The 21,411-nt window shown below is 42.6% G+C and overlaps 2 protein-coding genes across 2 annotated transcripts; one reads left to right on the forward strand and one right to left on the reverse strand.

Moving 5' to 3' along the window:
- Positions 1-648: 648 nt before the first annotated feature.
- SDHA (succinate dehydrogenase complex flavoprotein subunit A) lies at positions 649-15,949 on the reverse strand. Its single transcript, XM_039548579.1, is given in 16 exon segments — positions 649-995; positions 1,377-1,490; positions 2,009-2,139; positions 2,700-2,811; positions 3,185-3,303; positions 4,607-4,778; positions 5,582-5,777; positions 6,359-6,527; positions 8,760-8,884; positions 10,098-10,246; positions 11,358-11,522; positions 11,659-11,802; positions 12,579-12,740; positions 13,028-13,114; positions 15,868-15,912; positions 15,914-15,949. Coding segments are annotated over 16 exon segments (1,998 nt in total). The 5' UTR covers positions 15,935-15,949; the 3' UTR covers positions 649-908.
- Positions 15,950-16,473: 524 nt separating this feature from the next.
- CCDC127 (coiled-coil domain containing 127) lies at positions 16,474-21,107 on the forward strand. The gene is made up of 3 exons (XM_039548580.1): positions 16,474-16,612; positions 16,898-17,026; positions 17,633-21,107. Exons 2-3 carry the CDS (start codon positions 16,906-16,908, stop codon positions 18,304-18,306), a joined length of 795 nt encoding a protein of 264 aa, XP_039404514.1. The 5' UTR covers positions 16,474-16,612; positions 16,898-16,905; the 3' UTR covers positions 18,307-21,107.
- The last annotated feature ends 304 nt before the right edge of the window (positions 21,108-21,411 follow it).

Consider the following 21,411-nt stretch of genomic DNA (forward strand, 5'->3'; position numbering starts at 1 on the left):
GGCATGGGATGGGTGCGTGCGCTGGCTCCTCCTCAAAGGAAGCACGTCCGGCAGCCGATGGAATGGCTGGCGTTAGCCCGGAGGCAAAGAAGGCGGGAGGGGCTTCTGGTGTGAGTTCCAACAGGTTTATTTGCAGGAGGGACCAGGGTCCAGCGCAGCCTCGAGAAAAAGCGGGCTCGCCCCTTTAGGGGGGGGTGGAGCAAGGCAGGGAAAGAGAAAACAACCAATGGGGTACAAGCAGAGGGGAGGATACCATTTTTCAGAACAAATGGGGAAAACAGGGAGGCAGGAGTCATAACAGGGAACCAATTAATAACTACAAAAGGGAGAACTTCTGGAACAGGGGGAGGTAATTTAGGATTTGGAGCCACCCAGGGGGAAGTAACCTAGACGGCAGTGATCTCTTCTGGTGACTGACATTTGATGGTTTCAGCTCGAAAGCAGGCTGAGCCACCCGAACACTCCACCACTCTCAAAGTAAAGATCATCTTCCTCATATTCAGATGGAAGTTCCTGTGTTTCAGTTTGTGCCCATTGTCCCTTGTCCTGGCACTGGGCACTGCATTTCTTGCTCTTAAAATATGGAAATAACTACACATTCACAGTAAGAGCATTGTAATTATACACAGATCAGCATATTCAAACAAATACAAGAGTTGTAATGACTTTATTTAGACACATTTTGTGTTTTCACTGTCAGTTTTGACAGATGGGTGAAAGAACACAAGCTGTTCTGCATTCCACTTTTAATAAATGTACAGTAAGCCACAGCAGAATACAAGCTGGAGAAAAGTTTTGTCAGCATTTTCCATTCATTTTGCTAAGTGCCAACACTATTTTGGTTTGCTTGTGCTATGCTTATGTACACTGACCCCTCTGGGAGAGGGCTTCAAGTGAGATGGAAGCTGTTAGTACGAGCGAATGGCTGGTGGGACGGTCTGGCAATCCTGCTCGTTCAAAGTTCTGTCGATCACTGGTCTGTACTTCAAAGTAACCTGAAGTAAGAGGGAACAAAGACTTTAGGACAACAGGATTCAGAGAATGAGATCCAAAAAACACCAACAATTATGATTTTTATAGGATCAGAATTCAGTTCTTCCTTTGAAATACCATAAAGCAGTTCTACTAAACACCCAACAACAGGTTTTGTCACCATTACAAAAAAGCTTTTGAATTAGCCACAAGGGGAAACACAATTCCAGCTCAAATAGCAAAGTCACTTCCCAAAGATCAACAGTAACTTCTCCCAGTTAGGCCTACTGCTCAACAATGGAATGTGTTCAATTTTGTGACAGTCATTTGCAGGAGTATCACCATTTCCAAGGCTGTTTATGAGAAGCAGCAAAAAAGACCCTCAAGCACCAAGCTCAAAGTACCTTCCCAGTTGGGATATCCACATAGGAAAGCGTGTGCTTTCTCCAGTGCTCCTCAAATGGCTTCCGCTGTTGGCCTTGGAGTGGCTTAGAGTAATCAAACTCATCTACCCGTAACTAGGGAGAAAATGAGATTAGTATAGACCAGAAGCTGTATCTGCAAATCACTTCACAGCCGCAAGATTAACTGCCTTTCAATTACACCTGTAACCCAGCATGTCTCTGGACAGACACCAAGCTCTCTGTTAACACTGCCCGTGTCCAATTTGAAATGCTCAGGCTTAGCAAGGGCTCTAAGGTAACTTTCCTTGCTTCAATTATTCTGTTTATGCATCTTTATGTCCTGTTTATACATCCATGATATTATTACTACAGTCCTGTTTTAGAGGTCTCTAATCACTCAGGTGTGCGCATGGAACTCTTCTCTAGATCTTTCCCAGCGTGTCATGTATTGGTCCCCTTATAAATAACAAATAAGAATAGATAAAGCAGAATAGATAGGACTCCAAACAAACAGTACATTAATCTTAACACTGAAGACTGTACTTTGAAGAGCTTACAAATCTAAAAGAATCCATCTGAGGACACATAAAGGAGATTCAATCCTACGTGCAGGTCACAGAAAACATTTATACCTTATAATCCTCTCTGGCATGGGCACCCCGGGACTCTTTGCGAGCCTCCGCAGCATAAATGGTTTGTAGGGCACAGAGCATCAGGTTCTGCAGTTCAAGGGTCTCCACCAAGTCAGTGTTCCACACAATACCTGGTAAAATATTAAAATACTATGGAAGATGGTCTACAAACAAGAGAAATACACGTGAGTGAACCAAAGGTGCATCATCAGTTGCACTTAAATAACCAAGTTCTCTTAAGATACACCACAAGACATGGCAGTTTATCTGTCTGCACCATGATCTGCTCAGCTGGAGAATGAAAACTGAGTGTCCAGCCTATGAATAGTCTTGCTACCTTTTTGCACCTCCCTGGCCTTTTCAGAAGACACTGACAAAGTTCATCATTCATCTCAGTATTTGCACAACTTCACATCATGTTCTGAGAGCAGTTTGTACCTTACACATTTAAATCCAATTTCAGTCTCTGCTTCTTTGTAACTTTACACAACTAGAAAATGACTGGTAAGGTCAAGTATTTTTACCTGATTACTATGTTTAATAAGTAGGGCTTTACAAAATATTTTGAAAGATTCAAAATCTTCAGCCAAACATTCAAGAAACACATGAGGTTTACAGAAAAAAGAAAACCAAAACCATCAATACACTTCCCAGAGTACTCTGGGCAAGGTGCTCTCTGCTATCAAATTACCTCTGTCAAAAGTCTTTAGATGAGCCAGATCACCATAAATTTGGCTAAGTTTCTCACAGCCTTCTTGGAGTACAGAACCAGTACGAAATACAGCAGCATGGTTTTGCATTGCCTGCAACACAGTAAAACAAAATCAGTTTGATATGAAGCATATGAAAGCAGATGACTTCCTTAGCTTCAGCAGAGCTTGATACAGAATTGTTCTGAGTTCAAACTTGTCTGCAGTCTGAAAAACCCCCACATTCTTCCATTCACCCCAAACAACTGAAATCCCACTCTACTATACAGCAGGTAAACTACACAAGAGGAATAACTATGAAGGGAAGAAGGAATTAACAGAAGTGATACAACCTTTGCTGCACAATCTTCTCACACAGTTTTTACTTCTGCATGGCAAATCCTGAAGTCCACTTTGCCAAGTCACCAAACTCCACTATTGCTTGCAGCTTGTCCCACCCTGTCCCCAAGAGCTTCCCCAGGCTTACCTTCTGCATGTTAAGTCGTGCTTCTGAAGTCCTTATGCTTCCATCAGCAAACCTTAACTTGTCAAGATTAGCAACTGACTCTTCACCAGCATTTGGTTTAATGGGGGGAACTGGCTCTCCTAATAAGAAAATTCCAGTAAGTTTGGTAGTCAGGCTTGGGTTTGGTTTCTGGCAGTTTCATAGACTAGTAATTACTAAAAATCAGATTTGACTAAAACATAATCTGTTTTCTTCCTCTGAGGTACACAGTAAGTGTAACTTTCCTGAAGTCCCACCAATTATATCCATATATTTAAAAGTTCTCAATGGAATATGAATCCCATTCTTTCGTATAACAATTAATAGAGATTTTATAGGTTTGGCAAAATTCTGCTGTTCATTCCTTCGAAGCAGCACTTGATGAAAATTCTTCTAAACTATGGAATAAACCTGTGGAATAACCTTCTGCTATGCTTTCCTTGTCTCCTCATTCCCAAACCTCCCACCTTTTCTTGGATGTGTAAGGGACCAGGACAAGTCAGTAAGCTTGGCAGTTAGACATGAGCCTGGCATCTTGCCTCTAATACAGGAAACCATGTGTTACTGGGCAACGAAGCAAACACAGCATCTTACCAGCACAGTTCATCTCACAGGCAGCTTTGCATTCAGATTAATAAACCCCTTTCTACAATTTCAAACTCTAAAGAGCCACAGAAGGATTTGAAAAAATGTTGACACAAAGCCAAACACAATAAGCGCCGTAATATCTAAGCTGATTCCATGAGGATTCATCAGTCTCTGCAGTTGGTGCAGTTTGGACATTAAGCAGTAAGAAAACAGACAACTACTTCTGGACTGCAGCTGCTCTGGCAATACAACTGGAACTTCCAGCATTTTGTTAGGGGTTGGAAGGGAAAGCTTTCTTCTTTGTTTCTCAGGTTGCTGAACCAGATTATTTAAAAATATCTAAGATTCAGCAGTGAGAATCCAGGGAATGAAATACTGCAATTTGTAGTATCTATCTCTTATCACTTGCATGTCAGTCCTTCTAATATATAAATCAGCAAGGTGGCAGCAAATTCCACTATACAAAAAGTGCCAAGTATAAAACAGATTACATTTTGAGGTAGAAGATGGCGCAGGATGTAGAGAAGTCAGTCTTTGCATTCAATATGCTGTGTTAATTTGTCAAAAATCCTGACTGTTCATGCCAATAGCATTGACCCAATAGTTCTAAAAGGATCAATTACAAAGCAAACAGTAATGTCAAAACATTTGCATGGCAAAGAACACACCTACAAAAAGCATAAACACCGATTTCTTCCTTTTCTAACAAATAAGAGCTTATGTCTATCATTCTAAATTTGAATCAGGTAGCAACAACTCTTTGTTGGGCAGAAATTACATCATGAGGGCAAATACCTCTAGAAAAGTGAAACTTACCAGGCTTGCATGTATTTGCAATAGTCAGGGCACAAGCACGACCGAAGACCACCAAATCCAGAAGGGAGTTAGCTCCAAGTCGATTTGCACCGTGGACAGATGCAGAGGCCGCTTCCCCGCAGGCGTATAACCCAGGCACCACCTTATCCTCACCATTCACGTGTGTGATCACCTGACATTGCACACACTCCATTAATACTCAGCTTTTTTAAACAGTCTGTAACAGTGCAAACCTCCTTATCTGCAGAGGCCACGTGGATGTAAGGATGGAACACAACAACCTTAAATTTTTTCCAACTCTAAACCTAGAATTACCTTAGTTCTAAAGGGGAAGTAGTAATGTATGCAGTATGTAAATACAGATGGGACTAAACCCCAAGATCTCCTTATGTATGCTTATGAAGAGTGCATGGCTCCATTTCACCACAACCCTGCAGCAAGTCAGAAATGCGCAGGAATAAAGTCTGACCTGCACACGCTTCTAAGGCAAAATTTCACACTGAAATTCAACAAGTACAATACACAAAGAGAACAATTCAGTTGACACCATCACATTGACTTCCGACTAGTGTCAGTTGGAGGATCTGCTTTAGTGTTTAAATTACATGAACTACAGAGGAATAATACGCGTTAACTCATGTTACAGAATGCAACAGAGCCCTACTTTGATCTATGTTCAACTATATTATCCTCAGCTTGATAAACAGAGAATTGTTGTCACACGTGACAGTAACTTCATTTTAGCTGTTTCTGGGGACTCCCACCTCCAGATGGACTGGAACTTGGCTATCAAGTTATTTAAGAACACAAAAAAGACTGTGTGTTTTAAGTACTCTGACATCATTATTATATTATTAAAAATTGTATTAATCATCCTTATGTTTATGAAAAACATTCTTAATGCTTTTCTATTTGGAAAATAATTTTTTAGTATGATGATGAAAATACAGTCCAAAAGTGACATGTATTCCTTACCTGTCCTTTGTAGTTAGTAGGAATACCTCCCATATTATAATGCACAGTAGGCAGAACAGGGATAGGCTCTTTAGTGACATCAACTCCAGCAAATATCATGGCTGTTTCGGAAATCCCTGGGAGACGGGTTGCCAGCTGCTGTGGTGGCAAGTGGTGCAACTGCAGGTACACATGATCTTTTTCAGGACCACAACCCCTAGCAAAAAAAAAGCAACACTGGAATACATAACAGGAATTTACAAACACTAGTAGCATTTCTAATCCAATCTGTTTCATCTGTGAAAATAAATAAGTTCTTTTTCAAATGTTATCTGACAAAAATTAGTATCTAGCATATTTAATAAGACTGTGGCACTTGGGTGAATTGAGGCCATTTTCCAACTCCCAGTTTTCTTTTCACAATAATTCACATTATTTAAGACTTTAAACTATTACATCTCTGCAGAAATATGTAAAAATTAGGTAAGTAGTCAAGAGAACAGAGCACCAAATTATTTTAACTGTTTGTAGTAAGAGCATATACATTAAACTTGTTCGAGCAACTGTCTCTAGACACACTGAATTCAAACAGGAGACTCTTAACATCATCAGTTCTCTGTCAGTATCATTAGGAACTAACAAGAAAGATTTCTGCCTCACACACAGAGATCAGCTTAACAGTCATTAAAGCTCACTCTCATGAATTACCATGTGCTTATCAAATGAAGTATTGCAATTCCTACAGTCTAGTATGATTAAGTATTTATTCTGCAGCTTTGTTAAGAGCATTTAACTAACCTTCCTTCACGGATTTCTATGGTCATAGAGCGAGACACTACATCCCTAGAAGCCAGATCCTTGGCAACAGGTGCGTATCTCTCCATGAATCTTTCACCTTGACTGTTGATTAGAATACCTCCCTCTCCACGACATCCTTCTGTGATAAGGCAGCCAGCCCCATAGATACCTGTTCAAGAAAGAAAATGCCATCAAAGGAGATTCTCTACACAGCTTCACAAATGTTCATCAGGATCATGAACACTGAATAAACAAGGTCTTCTCAAAATAATACAAGCAGATAAGAGGGGCAGATTTCATTCCACCCTAATCATACCACCAGGAACTGTCCCTCAAGACTACATAGAAAAAAGTGTTGTTAGTCCTTTTAAACACTCTTTCCTAAAGGTAAGCAAGTTGATCTGGAACACCTGTAGTATTTCAAGTATTAAAACTAGAAGTGATCTGCACCCATCAATATGTCAGGAGAATTTTATGAAGACCTTGTAGACCTTCAGCAATTATTTTAGAACTTTTAATAAACCAGAAGTTGATACTCTCAGGGTCCATTTGCTCATTTTTGTTCCCTCTTCTCCTATGCTAAAGCATAGGATGACTTCAAATCCTGTGGAATGTAAAAGCTTACTCAGTTTTCCTTTAGAGAAGGAAGGCCTACTTGTTATCCTGCAGCACTGGTCATCACAGAAAACAAAAATGCAAACTAACTCATGCACTTGATAGTTATCTTAAAAGCTACAGAACTATCATATAAGCAATGAAGCTTTAACTAGAAAAACCTTAACTAAGTCAACTGAATATTGGATCTCTATGATATAACAACATTGTAAAAGTATGCAAACCATTTACAAAAAATCACATCACAAATTAAACTGAAGCATTTAATTAGCTACAAATCTAGTTTTTGATCATTGTTATTCAGTTTAGATACTGCTCATGTGCTATAAAACTGCAGTTCTAAATATATACCTGGACTTCAACTACCCCACTTAATATAGAATTCCCTAACATTTGCACTTATCCTATCCCGTTGCTCTTTTATCTAATATCAAACCCCTTAAAATATTAAGGACAATGGAAATACAAGTTTAAGAGGTGGTTTCAGCTTGTAATTCATAAAACCTGTTAGCATTGTAAAGACAGCACCTCAAAATACTTAACATTGCTCTTTAAATTACAACAGCAGAGACCTTTCTCACGTTTTATCTTATTCTCAAATTTATATTCAACAACAGTTGCAGACAAGTCTAAACACATCACAAGCAACTACTCAAGTGCTGCAGAAAAGTGCAAACTGACGTGAGCACACCATGTTTCAGGTGACATCAGGCTGGTGACCTGTCACTAGTGGGATTCCAGAGGGCTCTGTCTTAGGCCCTGTGCTCTTCAACATCTTCATAAATGACTGGACACAGGACTGTAAGGGATACTGAGCAAGTCTGGAGATGGTACAACACTGGGAGGAGCTGAGGAGCTGTCAATTCCCTCCAAGGCAGAGAGGCCGTGCAGAGAGACCTCGACAAATTAGGGGACTGGGCAATCACCAACTGTATGAAGTTCAAAAAGGGAACATGCCGGATTCTGCACCTGGGCTGGACACAACCCTGGATGTACAGACAGACTGGGGAAGGAGATGCTGGAAAGCAGTGCCATGGAAAGGGACCTGGGAGTCCTGGTCAGTGGAAAGGTGACCATGAGTCAGCAGTGCCCTGGCAGCCAGGAGGGCCAAGTGTGTCCTGGGGGGCATCAGGCACAGCATCGCCAGCCAGGCAAGGGAGGGGATTGTCCCACTCTGCTCTGCACTGGGGCAGCCTCACACTGAATTCTGTGTGCGGTTTTGAGCACAAAAATATAAAACCAATATTAAGCTATTAGAGAGCATCCAAAGGAGGGCAATGAAGATGGTTAAGGACCTTGAAGGGAAGCTGAATGAGGAGCAGCTGAGGTCACTTAGTCTGTTCAGCCTGGAGGAGACTGAGAGGAGACCCTATTGCAGTCTACAACTTCCTTGTGAGGTGAACAGGAGGGGCAGGCACTGATCTCTTCTCTGTGGTGACCAGTGACAGGACCTGAGGGCATAGCCTGAAGCTGTGTCAGGGGAGGTTTAGGTTGGATATTAGAAAAAGGTTCTTCACCCAGAGGATGACGGGGCACTGGAACTCCCACCAAGGGAGTGGTCACAGCACCAAGCCAGATGAAAGTTCCAGAAGCGTTTGGACACTGCTCTCAGGCACATGGTGCAACTCTTGCGGTGTCCTGTGCAGGGGCAGGAGTTGGACTCAATGAACCTGATGGGCCCCTTCCAACTCAGCATATTCTGTGATTCTGTGAGATTTTAAAACAACACAAAAATCTGTTCAACTCATTAAAAATAATGCTGCAAGTACTATTTCATATTCTGTACCTGTAGGGTGAAACTGCACAAATTCTAAGTCCTGGCAAGGAAGCCCAGCTCGTGTGACCATGGCAGTGCCATCACCAGTACTGGTATGAGCAGATGTGCAGCTGAAATAAGTGCGGCCATACCCACTACGGAACACAAAAGTCAATAGAATTAGCAGGAAGAAAAGTTAAAACATCACTAGAACATACCACCAAACTATGCTGTTTGCACAACTGTGGAAGTAGAGAAAAGGGTTAACAAGAAAAGTGCAGAAGTTCAATCAAAAGAAAACAAAACTGGTTTCAAATATGCTCAACCATATTTGAAAAATGTCTGGTGACAGAAAAAGAGTACCAATTCCAAAGCAGGATAGTTAGGTTAATATCAGAAGCTTTCTGCCAGAAAAAAAAGTTATTTCAGAAAGTTCTCTCAATCCATACCATTCCACTTCATTTGAACTATCACTAGCAGTTTTATAAAAAATAGCATATAACAATGGTTTAGATCCCCCTGGTTTTATATTCTTAGATTTTAAAATTTAGTTGGCCAGGTACTAAACATGAATTATTACACTGCAAACATCTAGGTTAGTCTCCAACATTATTGAGAACAGCCGATCGGCCCAATTTCAGGACAAACTCTCAGAAGAAACAGCAATGTACATATTCTGTGTACCTCAAAGTACACAAGCATGAAAAATGTGTCAGAAAGACAAATCTGGTTGCCTACATAATTTATTTGTATCTTTTACAGATACATTTATAAATATTTTTCATATTGAAATAGGACACAGCCATAAGCAGCAGAAGACTAATGCAAATAGCATTCTAATAGACATTCTAACAAACTTTGCAACCAAGTAATGTTAAGTTACACTCATATTATGATAGTTTCATCCTAGAACACTTAGAATTACAGTGGCAATATCTTAATGAAACAGATTCTCTGGAATGTTGACAACAGCCATTTCCTACAGGAAATTCAGAACTCTACAGACAGACACATTGGAAGCACTGCAACTATGGCTGTTTTAAAGAGTACGTTTTAAAAATCAAAGACCATCTGAATCATATATATTACTCTTACATATTCTTACTTTATGCCATTGTTCTAGAATTCAAAGTTAGACCTCATACCAAATTTATACATGGTCACAAAATCAGCATGTGCCTTCTTTCAGAGGGAATGACTGAATTCAGTTATATTCCTTTAAGTGTGGGGGGGAATGAACCCATAAATTATGTTTTGTCAATCAATGTATCTTCTCCACGCTGTGGATATGAATACACATGCAAGCACACAAACTTCCAACTGATAACGCTCCCAAGTTTTGGTCCTTCATCCCAAATGTTACATTACCCAGTGGCAATGACCGTGTTTTTTGCCCTAAAACGATGTATAGTTCCATCTTCAATGCAGAGGGCAATAACACCACGGCATTCTCCATTCTCCATAAGTAGGTCCAAGGCAAAATATTCAACAAAGTAGCTTGTATCGTATCGTAGAGACTGGAGGAAAATTAGAAAAGGAACTTTTACTGAAGTAACCTCTCTTCAAAATTGTGAATACACATGGGCTGTATCAGGATAAAAAACATCCCCACCAACTCTCACAGAAGACTGTTTCCTCGTAACTATTTATTACTGAATTTGCTAATTAATCTGCTCTAGCTTTAAAAGATACAAGTAGCAGCAAAAGCACTTAACTCTGAGCAGTCATGAGTGAGTCAGCAGGACTTAACCATTTCACTCTACACTTGGCAACACATTAGCCAGCTGCAGTGCTCCATACATGTACAAGCACGTCGCACTTAAGTGCTCCCAGAGATACGGAAAACACTTCCAGGAGCCCAATAAACCAGCAGGAGCAGGAGGCAACTAGTCAAACATTCTTTCATGCCCTCAGGGATCAGAACAGTGTTTGGCAGCATTGAGAATTTGTATGGCAGCAGCACACACAGTGCGAAGCTGGAGGAGAGCAATTAGCTGGCTACCAAGTAAATAAAAAACAGTAGCTACCGGGCACTTGGATTTCTGGTTTCAAGTAGCTCACTACCATTTTCAAACAGCCAGAATTTCCTTTAATTATCGTTTGCAGAATTAACAGGCAGACATGCTGGAACACTAGTCACTTACTTGCCATAGAACAAGCTCAGGAATGCACAGTAGGCTTTAATTCATTTACACCTTGTTTCCCCCTCCTCCCAGTTTGAAGACGAGTGAAAAAAAATGCTGGCTTGTGCCTCTTTACAGAGTTCCCCAATGGTGCTGTGTCAAATTTTTGGAAAAAAAGGGCTTTTGGGGCAAAGTTTACATAAATTCTCTTTGGGTCTAGTTAACAGACACAAAAGTACTAACAGTGCAGAACTAGTCCAGACCAAAAAGCTGACGCTAATTAGTATCCATTGTCTTCATCCTTCCACATTGCCTCAGGAAGGAAGATAACCCAGAAACGCTATAAGCCAGTCCCCTGGATTCCTCATTCATATGTGAACAGCTACATGTTTGTTTGCTCTGGGATTGATTTTTTTTTTCAACCTCTTGGGGGGAAAAGGGAAAAAAAAAAATCAGTCAATGCAAATGCAAAAACCCAAACCAAGTTTACTTCACAACTCCTTACCCTGCCATACAGAGTATGTAAGAGTGAATGTCCAGTCCTGTCTGCAACACAACAGCATCTGTGGGCCTGTCCTCCTTTTCCAAACTGAAGACTCTGTCCACCGAACGCACGCTGATAGATTTTTCCTTCTTCAGTTCTGCTGAATGGCATCCCGTAATTTTCCAGCTGTTGAACCCAAATGCAAGCATCAAAAGCTATTGCTTGTGCATCACAATACAAGAAGTTATTTTAAGGAGATCTCCTTGGAAGCTAGCCTGTGTTATTTATAACTACAGCTGACAGCAAATCCCATGAGTCTCACCTCTATCACAGCAGCTGGGGCTTGCTCAGTCATGTAGTGTATGGCATCCTGGTCACCCAGCCAGTCCGACCCTTTCACTGTGTCATAGAAATGCCACCTCCAGTTATCATCCTCCATGTTGCCCAGAGCAGCATTGATCCCTCCCTGTAAATGAAAATCCATTTTCCTGGAATTACACTACTCAAGTACAGCTTTAGTAGGTTTACCTTGTTTCTATTAAAAACCACACACCAGTTATGCATCTATGTACAAGAAATAAAGTCAGATTTAATGTGGCTGTGAAAAACCTGTAAACTCCTCAGTTTCACAATGGCTTGTCCTGCTGTTCTGTGTGAAACAGTGAATCACAGTTGCACTCAGGGGAGACAAGCAGCACTGCATTTTGATAATGTTTAGAAAAGGGGAAGAAAAAAGAGGCAGTATCATGAAATGAAAACATAAGGGGAAATAAGGATTTTAAGGACAACTGGAAGTGAGATTAAAAAAATGTGTCTTGCAACATCACTGGCTTGGAAGCCAAATGAAATGTACCTGTTACTTACTATAAAGTTTGGCAGGGATAGGTTAATGGCTGGACTCTTGTGATCTTAGAGGTCTTTCCCCAACTTAATGATCCTGTGATTCTATGATATATTACCCCCCTAAAACGTTTCTACTAAATATGCAATATTTATAAAAAGAAGCACGGCCTTGAAACAAGATGTTCAAGTGCCCCATTCCTAGAAGTGTTAAAGACCAGGCTGGATGGGGTCCCGAGCAATCTAATCTAATGGGTAGAACCCCTGCTCATGGCAGGGGCGTTGGAACTGGGTAACCTTTAAGGCCACTTCCAACCCAAACCGTTCTGTGATTATTCTACATCCAAATCAGCCTTCTGACAGCAAGCATTTTTTAAACATTGGCTCTGCCTCATTTCTCACCTGTGCAGCAACAGTATGAGAGCGGGTGGGAAACAGCTTGGTAACACAGGCTGTGTTAAACCCAGCTTCTGACAAACCAAAGGCAGCCCGCAGGCCTGCTCCTCCTGCACCCACAACAACTGCATCAAACTCATGGTCCACTACTGGGTATTGGGTAGAAATCTGGAAAAATAAATCAGTTTGTTATGATCACAAGTAGCTCAAGAGAGGTCAAACAATTTTCATAAAAACACAAGCAGGATAGGTATAATGTTCTCAATAGACTTTTGCAGCAATTGCTACATCTGTTATCCTCTCTTGGTTGGAAACCATCATTAAAAAGAGTCAGGCATTTCAGCAACTCAGTCTCACGAAATACTTAACGGCAACTTCCACTACAAGCGTGATGTTTCCTGTCTGTCAAGCATTTAGTGCATTACCGAATCACAATATAAAAAGTACAAACATACCGAGTCAGAAACCTTTGTGGAGGCATTTTTCTTTCCATAGACTGTGAAGTGCAAGTTCCGTGCGGGAGCCTGGCATGCTGCTGGCCACTACGGAAAGAAGCCAAGACAACTATTATGGAACAAATGTTTCCATAGGATAGACTTTCGTCATTCTCAGCTACCCTACATTTATAACAAATCTTCACTTACCACTGGTAGCACATATACAAGAATATTAATGTATTTTAGAGCTACCTGCAATGAACCTCTGGCTTTCCTACAGTCATGCCATATAATCAAAAAAAGTTTGACTAATGAGAGAACAGCCTGAAGTTAACAGGGCGTCCCAGGCCATGCATTATTTACTTCACTAACAGTGACCAGCCTCTCAGACCTGTCTGAGGCTGCACTGACAGAAGAATGTATTTGCAATTAATGCTGTAGTATTCTTGTAGTTTGTCATAATTAAGCAGAGATGAAGACAGCTTTGTGGAAACCATAGGAAGTAATGGAAAATTACTCTCCTGTCAAGTAATCCCCAGAATTGGAATTATTTCAGGTGGTCACAGTACTGAAAATTAAAAAAGGTTGTAGGGAATGGTCTTCCAGCTGACCATTGCTTCAAAAGTCAGAGATATTTCTCTTATTCTTTATTAAATTAGTGACCAATTTGGAACCATTTATTAATACATAAAATAAGCACAAGGGTGCAAGTTTTACCCTTCTGCAATGTCACTCCCTCCCCCCAACATGTTCAAAACCAAACCAAAACAACAAGCACTGCACCCAAACCTACTCAGTATGCAATCTTTGCTTGGATAGATTAGAACAATCAGAATTTTAGTCTCCACCTCTCCAATGTATCAGAATCTGGTATTCCTTCTTTACACAGTTCAGAAACAAAAAGCCTAACTCAGCATGTACAATTGCTGAGAACAGCAACACAAAACCATGTGTGCGACCTGTCCAGTGACATCGGCATTTCCCTATTTGAAACATACTCTAAAATTCGCTGAGTGTTATCTGCCTTTTCCAGCAGCTGTTACATTCATGGTTCAATCACCCTACAGTATGCTAACAAGGAGCTCTTCCCTGTCCATTACTTCCAAATGTGCACCTCTTCCATCATCTATGAAGTGAACTACAGTACACATTCCTCAACCTAGTTTTATCATTTCTCATACCAGTTTCCTCAAATTATCTTCTTGCGTAACAGCAGATCTTACTCTGCCATTATACTTGCTAACACGTTTCTGGTTTCTACTGTCATCTTGGAACGAGAGATCAGTCTCAACACCTATTCATAGTGTTCTACCAGTACTCTCCTCCAGGCAGCTCCTCTCTCTGTTCCACACTGCTGTGTTACTGGCTTTGAGTCCGAACAAAAGTCCGCAAAGCAGAAAAAGATGTTACACTTTTCTGAAGGAAACACTGATTGCAGTGATCCTGAATTGTTATGCTGCCAGGAAGATCACGACCCTTGTGAAACTTAAGGTCCAGCCAGGGCCAACTCACTTCCATCTAGAACACGGAGACACTCTTTAAGCATTTCCCTTTCTCTGTAGTTGTCTTTTCTGCACTTGCTTTGTAACACAAGGGCAACTACAGCTCATTTTTGTAATCCCAAGCTCTTTATGGACATGCAGGATGAGAACAGTAAGAAGAAATGGAAAAATCCCACCTCACCATGGAGAAGAACAAGCCTTCACGCAGGACTTACAGCCCAGCTTACAGTCTTGTAACTTAACAGTCCAACACAAACCTGCCAGACGCCTCAGCAGCCCTTTCTGGCCACAATCACCAGCCAGGTTCAAGCAACTCAGATACACACTAGCTTCCCACACAGGTACAGAATCACAGAATGCATTAGGTTGGAAAAGGCCTCCAAGACCATAGAGTCCAACCAATGACTAAACACCACCGTGTCAACTAGACCATAGCACTAAGTGCCATGTCTCGTCTTCCCTTAAACACTTTCAGGAATGGTAACTCCACCACCTCCCTTGGCAGCCCATTCCAATGTCTAATCACCCTCGCTGGGAAAAAATTCTTCCTGATGTCCAACCTGAATGTCCCCTGGTGCAGTTTGAGGCCATTTTCTCCCATTCTGTCACTAGCTGCATGGGAGAAGAGACTGACCCCCATGTTGCTACAACCTCTCCTCAGGCAATTGTAGAGAGTGATAAACTTCCGCCTGAGTCTCCTTTCCTCCAGGCTTAACAACCCCAGCTCCCTCAGCCACTCCTCACAGGACTTGCGTTCAGACCCTTCACCAGCTTAGTTGCCATTCTCTGGATTCGCTCCCGCACCTCAATGTCCTTCCTCAATTGAGAAGTCCAGAACTGAACGCAGCACTCGAGGTATGGTCCCAGCAGGGCCGAGCAGTGGAGCACAACCACGTCCCTGCTCCTGTTGTACACGCAATTATTGCTGATACAGAATGAGTCTGCGGCGAGCTTTCTACCCCGCTGCTGGACCCGCACCTGCCAGGCTCCTCCAGGGCCTTTCCCAGCACATCCCGTTCCCGCTACCTCCCTCAGTCCCTCAGGACCTACTCAGGGCCTCAGGCTACGGCGGTCGCTTCCCGAGCCGGGAGGCGCGGCCCAGCTATGCCCACAGCCACCTACTTCCAGGAACCTGCCCCCGGGACACGAGTAGCGAGGTCGGTGCCTCTCCAAAATAGCACCGGAGGGACCGAACTTGCCGGGGGTGGGGAGATTACCGGGCGGGTCAAGGTCAAGGAGGAGACAGCAGAGCCGGGCCGCCGCCGGCAGGAAAACAGGGCAAGACCAAGGGCAAGGACAGGGACAGGGACAAGAGCAGGAGCAGGGACAGGAGCAAGAGCAGGGACAGGGACTCACCGCCCGGGAAGCCGCGACCGGGCGCAGCCAGCGCTTCGCCAGCCCCCCGCGCCGCCGCCGCCGCCATCACGCACCGCAGACTTGGGGGGGCGCGGGGGGGGGAGGAAGGAGGGAACGGACGCGCAGGGCGCACGCGCGGGTCTCGGCGGGACAGACCAACCATGCCGCGGGGGGGAGCCCCCCGCGCGAAGCTTCGCCAGTGCGATCCCACCCCACCCAAGAGCTGCGTAATGGAAGGTTCCTAAACTGCTCATGTTTTGAGCGTAAATATCTTAAAAAAAAAAAAAAAATAAAGAAAAAAAAAAAAGCCTAGGATTGTGTTACTGCCATTATTTTTCCTTGGTGAAATATTGAAAAATGTAGTTCTGCAATACTGTAAGATTCGGCCTCTTTTTCTCTCTGACAGCGCCTTAAGTATTACGAAATAAACAGCCCAGAATTATTTTCTGAAGTTGTGCGAAAGACCATTTCCTAAACGTAAGACTTGGACAGAAGGGCGAAGGAAAGACTGTATTTTCGCTCTAGGACAAAAAGTAGACTCAGCAAGACCAGAAGGTGGAATTCTGACGCCTCTCACGGCTGCGTTCCGCTGTCGGCGCCACCGGAACAGAAAGGGCCGCTCCGGGGCGGGGACGGACGTCCGGCAGCGCCCAGGGCTCGGGCGAGTCCTTTTGTTGTCCCCCCCTCGGCTCCCCTCTCTTCCTCCCGGCTGATGGGCCGGCCCGGGAGGGGGCGGGGCCGGCAGGTGAGTGGTAGCGCCCGGGGTCCGCGCGCTCCTGGGCTCGTGCGTGGGGGGAGCGGGACGGGGGCGGGAATGGGGATGGGAACGGGAACGGGGATGGGCCCGGCATGCCGTGTCGCGGCCGGGGCTGCCGCTCAGAGCGCGGCTAAGTTCCCAAGTGTCGGGGCCGTCGTTCGAGAGGCTCGGGCAGAATTCCTAGTCCTCCAGCGGGAGGAGAAGGTGGCAGCGGGAGCGGCCCCGGCCCTTCTGCGCGCAGCTGAGGCCGCGTCTCCCCTCTGTGCATCGCAGGTGCCTTCATGAATAACTTAAACGACCCTCCCAACTGGAACATTCTGCCCAATCGGCGCGATCCCGGCGATGACGGCAGCAGGTGGAACTACGCCCTGCTGGTCCCCATGCTGGGCCTGGCCGCCTTCCGTGAGTAGCGCTGGGCCCCAGCCCGAGGGGGCTCCTGGAGCAGTGCGGTGGTAGAGGCATGCTTCGTCTGGGGACTTCCCATTCTTGTTTATAATGGCATAAACAAGCACTGTTGGTATCGCTAAGGCAATGACCACTCCGTACATGGAGTTGAATCCAAATTTAATAAGCTCCAGTTTACAAAGCTCTCAAGAAAAATGGATGCAGGATGTGCTGGAGAGCCCAGAGGTAACAACCCCAGATGTTGCTGATGTATATTTATATACTGGGCCTAGAACATTCTCTGTGCAGTACCTGCATCATAAACCTCCAGTTTGTTTCTCCATGACTTTATTTTCCTTCTCTAATCCAAGTAGTGTGAGTATTGGCAGTAAAAAAATGGGGTTATTTCAGAGAAAGCATGATCATTTAAAGTCACTCACAGTGAAACAGGGGCCACGGAAACAGTTATTGTGGGGACAAGTAAATAGAAGTGAATATCATTTGGGAGGGCAGGAAAGAAAGTTTTTTACGACTTAGTAGCTTCATTTGAGGCATAGCTAGTTAATCATACCCGCCATTGTTACGTGTTATACTTGCATCTGAAGTCTCATTCATATATGATAGGTTGGATCTGGACCAGAGAATGTCAGAAAGAAATAGAAAAAGAAAAGCAAGAGTACTACAAAAAAGAGTCGACTTTACAAAAAGACCTGGAAGGCAAATACCGGGATATAATCACGGAGAATCGTCGTGCTGTTGCTCATCTGGAGGTGGAGCTGGAAAAGGAACGCAACAGGACCCTGAGTTACCGTGAAGCCCTCGTGTCCCAGAGCCGCAAGCTAGTAGAAGAGAGAAAGCTCCTAGAACAAGAGCAGGAGAAGCTGGAGCAAGAAAAACAAGTCCTTTTGCACACAGGAGCAGAAGGTACATTGTACCAGAGTTGCCTGGTAAAGGAAGAAGAGTGGCAACAGAGAGCCAATATTTTACTAAAAGAATTTGAAGAGGGACTGAAAGAAAGACAGGACATCTACTGCAGTCTTATTGTCCCCAGAAGTCAGAGACTAGAAATAGAGAAAAATCTGCTAGTTAAAGCAGCAACTGATCCTGTTGCTATGGCTTTACATGTGGAGAGTGGCTTAAAAGATATTTTCAAACATGATCACTACTGTGGCAATGTGCTGAACAGAACCAGAAGTCAAAATGGAAAGCTTATGTGGCTGTATCTGAGATACTGGGAGCTAGCTGTTGAACTGCAGAAATTCAAGAGAGTAGAAAAAGCCATGTTAGGAAAACGCTAAGTAGGGGAAGCAGAGGGATTCTGTGAGATCCACCATGCATGGTAGGGACAATCACAGTTGTAGTCCGAAGCTGTTAAATTCTTCTGCAGTGTTGCCATCTCTCCTCCTCCTTGCACCTGTGTTTGCATGGGATGTGTGTAGTTCTGGTGCCTTTCCTCTCACTAACAACAGATGCTCTGGTGAGCTGTGCATGCTGTTAAACTCAGTGTGTTTGTGTTGCAGTATAGAGATACGCCAACTCCCACAGGTATCAGAAGCAGCAAAACAGAGCAGAGGCATTTGCCTCACTGATGGTCACACTCCCTTAACAGAGAACGGTGATTTGTCTCCCCCAGGTGCAGCAGCACATTGTGCTCCTTATCCCTCACATTTTACATAGGGTCTCAACAGTCTCTTTTTTTATTACTGTTATTTTTTGAAAATTTGTTTAAGCAAGACTGACTTCGAGGCAGATGTTTGGGAGAGACGGTGTTGGAGCCAGATGCTCGACACATAAATCTTACGTGTCTGTATGTACAGTTATATAAATACATATATGTGTGAGAGTGTGTGTGTAAGCAGGTGTTAGTATTCTGAGGGGGGGGGATTGGTTCGGTCCTGTTTCAGATTAATTAGTCTTGCATTGTTTTCCAGCTTAATATATAAATAGTGCTTTATGAATGAAACATCCAAAAGATGCTAAATCAAATAACACATAAAGAAATAGACTGATGCCTCATTGGCACTTGGGATCCATTCTCAAATACTAGGGAGTGTATAAACTGAAAGTTATATTTTCATATATTTGAGATAATTTAAGAATACTTGTTTTTTTCTCAGTCAAGATTTTAGTTGTAACCCAACAATGTGCCAGCATTATGGATGTCCCCATGCTGCTGCTTCTGTGTCCTAGGGCTGCCACCTGGTTTGCTTGCAGGAACCTCCTTGCCGTTGCACCTGGCTGTGCTCCTTGGACAGGCCCTGTTTGTTATTTGCAGGTGGGAACCTGCAAATGCAGCCTGCAGTGGTGGCCACTACTCCCTCTCCACCTGTCCCCCTTCTCCCACAACTGAAGTATGTACTCTTCTGCAGCTCTTAAATTTTATGCTTGTGGTTCACCACTTTACATACACATGATCATGAAAGCCTACAAATATACAAGCTTTGCAAACTTTAAAGAATGGGGGCTTTTTAATTTAGCTAGTAAAATAAAATAGAGATGGTAAAAATAAAATAATAGGTACGGTAAAATAATATAGGAAAATGAACAGATCCAGATTAAAAAAATCTAACAACAAACAAACTAAACCAAGTGCATTTCAATACCTGAAATTTCTTAGAATTTTGAGTATACTTTGAGTCCTTTTAGCAGTAGGAACCACCTTTTTTTCATGTATTTTGAATTACTTTTTTCTTCTTTCTAGTCAAGCCTTAGACCTCAAAGGGGCAGTGTTTACGCTTTTGTTTATAACATCTAGTTTTCTCTGTTACTTTGATTAGTGTTGGTTGGTTGTCAGTTCATTAATTTGCAGCTTATTATTTACTGAGGGCTGGACTTGACAAACACGTTTGCTCTAGGCAATCATGTAGAACCATGGCTTGGAAGCAATCCAAGCTAAGTGAATCCCTTTCCTGCAGATGTGGGGTTTTTCTCTTACTGTTTTCTCCTGGTTTTATTTTAGTCTGAGCACAGAAAACAGCAGATAAATCTTTTGAAACAGTGTGTGCAACTTAATCCAGTTACTAAGCAGAAATATCTAACGTAACAAAATTCCTGAACAGAATAGATGTTTCCCAAATATTCGGTTTTCCAGTTGAGATTTTGCTCACCTTGGTAGTACTAATTATACTGTTGTGTTATTAATCCTTTTTTCATACTGATTTTTTAAATAAAGTTTTAGTAGACAAACTTGGAGAAAAAAAGAGAGATCACAAACACCAGAAGGGCCACAGTTTGTCTGGGTGCCAAGCGTGTGCGAGTTGGGAGATGAGAACGCAATGGAGTTACTACTCATGTGTGACACCCTGAGCCAAGCTGCTGCAGCTGGACATAGGCACACACTCGAATTGCCCAGGAGAACAAATTAGTTTGAGTAACAGCCTGTGTGTAATTCCTTCAGGGTGGAAAGTGACTGTCCAGCTGTGGCAGCCTGCTCAGCTGACTGAGAGCAGAGAGCGAATCAGTGCCAGTGTATTTGAGATTCATGCCTTCAATTTGTACAACTTAGCATTAAGAGATCAAAGATTTTATGCTTTTTCTTTTTTTTCATAGTTTGTCACTCATATCACTCAAAATGTTGAAAGAAAATGTAATCAAGGATAAAATACTATTTTTTCAGTATAAATATGTACAGTCCAGCCTTACACACTTGATTGTACAGGGTTGGATGCAATGTAGTAAAGGTTTGGTATTCACTTTCTCTTTTTTAGAAATGTCATTTATTTGTACAACTAATTGAAGTATTGTTCATGGACACTTTGAAGATCATTGTATTAAGAGTGAAGAGTTATTTCAGAAGGCTTTTTAAAAGTGTATAACTGGTTTAGAAGTACTGGTCCTGTTAGTTTCTACCAAAACTCATATTTGTAGGTATGCAGTGTATTTTTGAAATGTTCCCCCTTTGTAGGTTGTTATGCTGAAAATTCTAATATAAGTTTTATCTTGCCCAGCACTTGTTCTGAATTTGTTAATTGTTTGGAACTGCCCACGTATTTATGTAGAATGCAAGAATAATCTGTTTTCAAAGTATTTAATGAACTTATTTTTGTTATAAAATTGTCACTCAACTGTTTAACAATTAATAAAAACCTTTACATATTTCTGCACTGTTTTGTAACTTGGGCAAGGTGGGTGGGAGAACTGGAATTTTCTACTTTATTCAGATTTTCCAAGCTAATTGCACCATTTTTGGTTTTATGGATTGTACATTTTTTGAATTGGCAAGTGAAAAGTTTTGGTGGTGGTGCTGGAAAAAGAATATGTTGTAAAGGTTTTTTTTCTTAGGAAAGAGCACTGTTACACAGGTAAGTGCAGAGCATTGACTGAAGATGTGGCATTAAAGGTGACCATCCCTCTGAAAGGCTGGGGACATTCCTTTGACAGAGTGTTGTGTAGGATATTCTGCC

Source organism: Corvus cornix, chromosome 2 (assembly GCF_000738735.6).
Source record: "Corvus cornix cornix isolate S_Up_H32 chromosome 2, ASM73873v5, whole genome shotgun sequence".
NCBI classification, from domain to species: Eukaryota; Metazoa; Chordata; class Aves; order Passeriformes; family Corvidae; genus Corvus; species Corvus cornix.

What these genes read in the sequence shown, in the direction of transcription:
- CCDC127 (XM_039548580.1), top strand. Translation starts at nt 16,906, where the DNA reads ATGAATAACTTAAACGACCCTCCCAACTGGAACATTCTGCCCAATCGG. An exon ending in GCTGGGCCTGGCCGCCTTCC is followed by an intron (nt 17,027 to 17,632) that starts GTGAGTAGCGCT and finishes CATATATGATAG; the next exon opens with GTTGGATCTGGACCAGAGAA.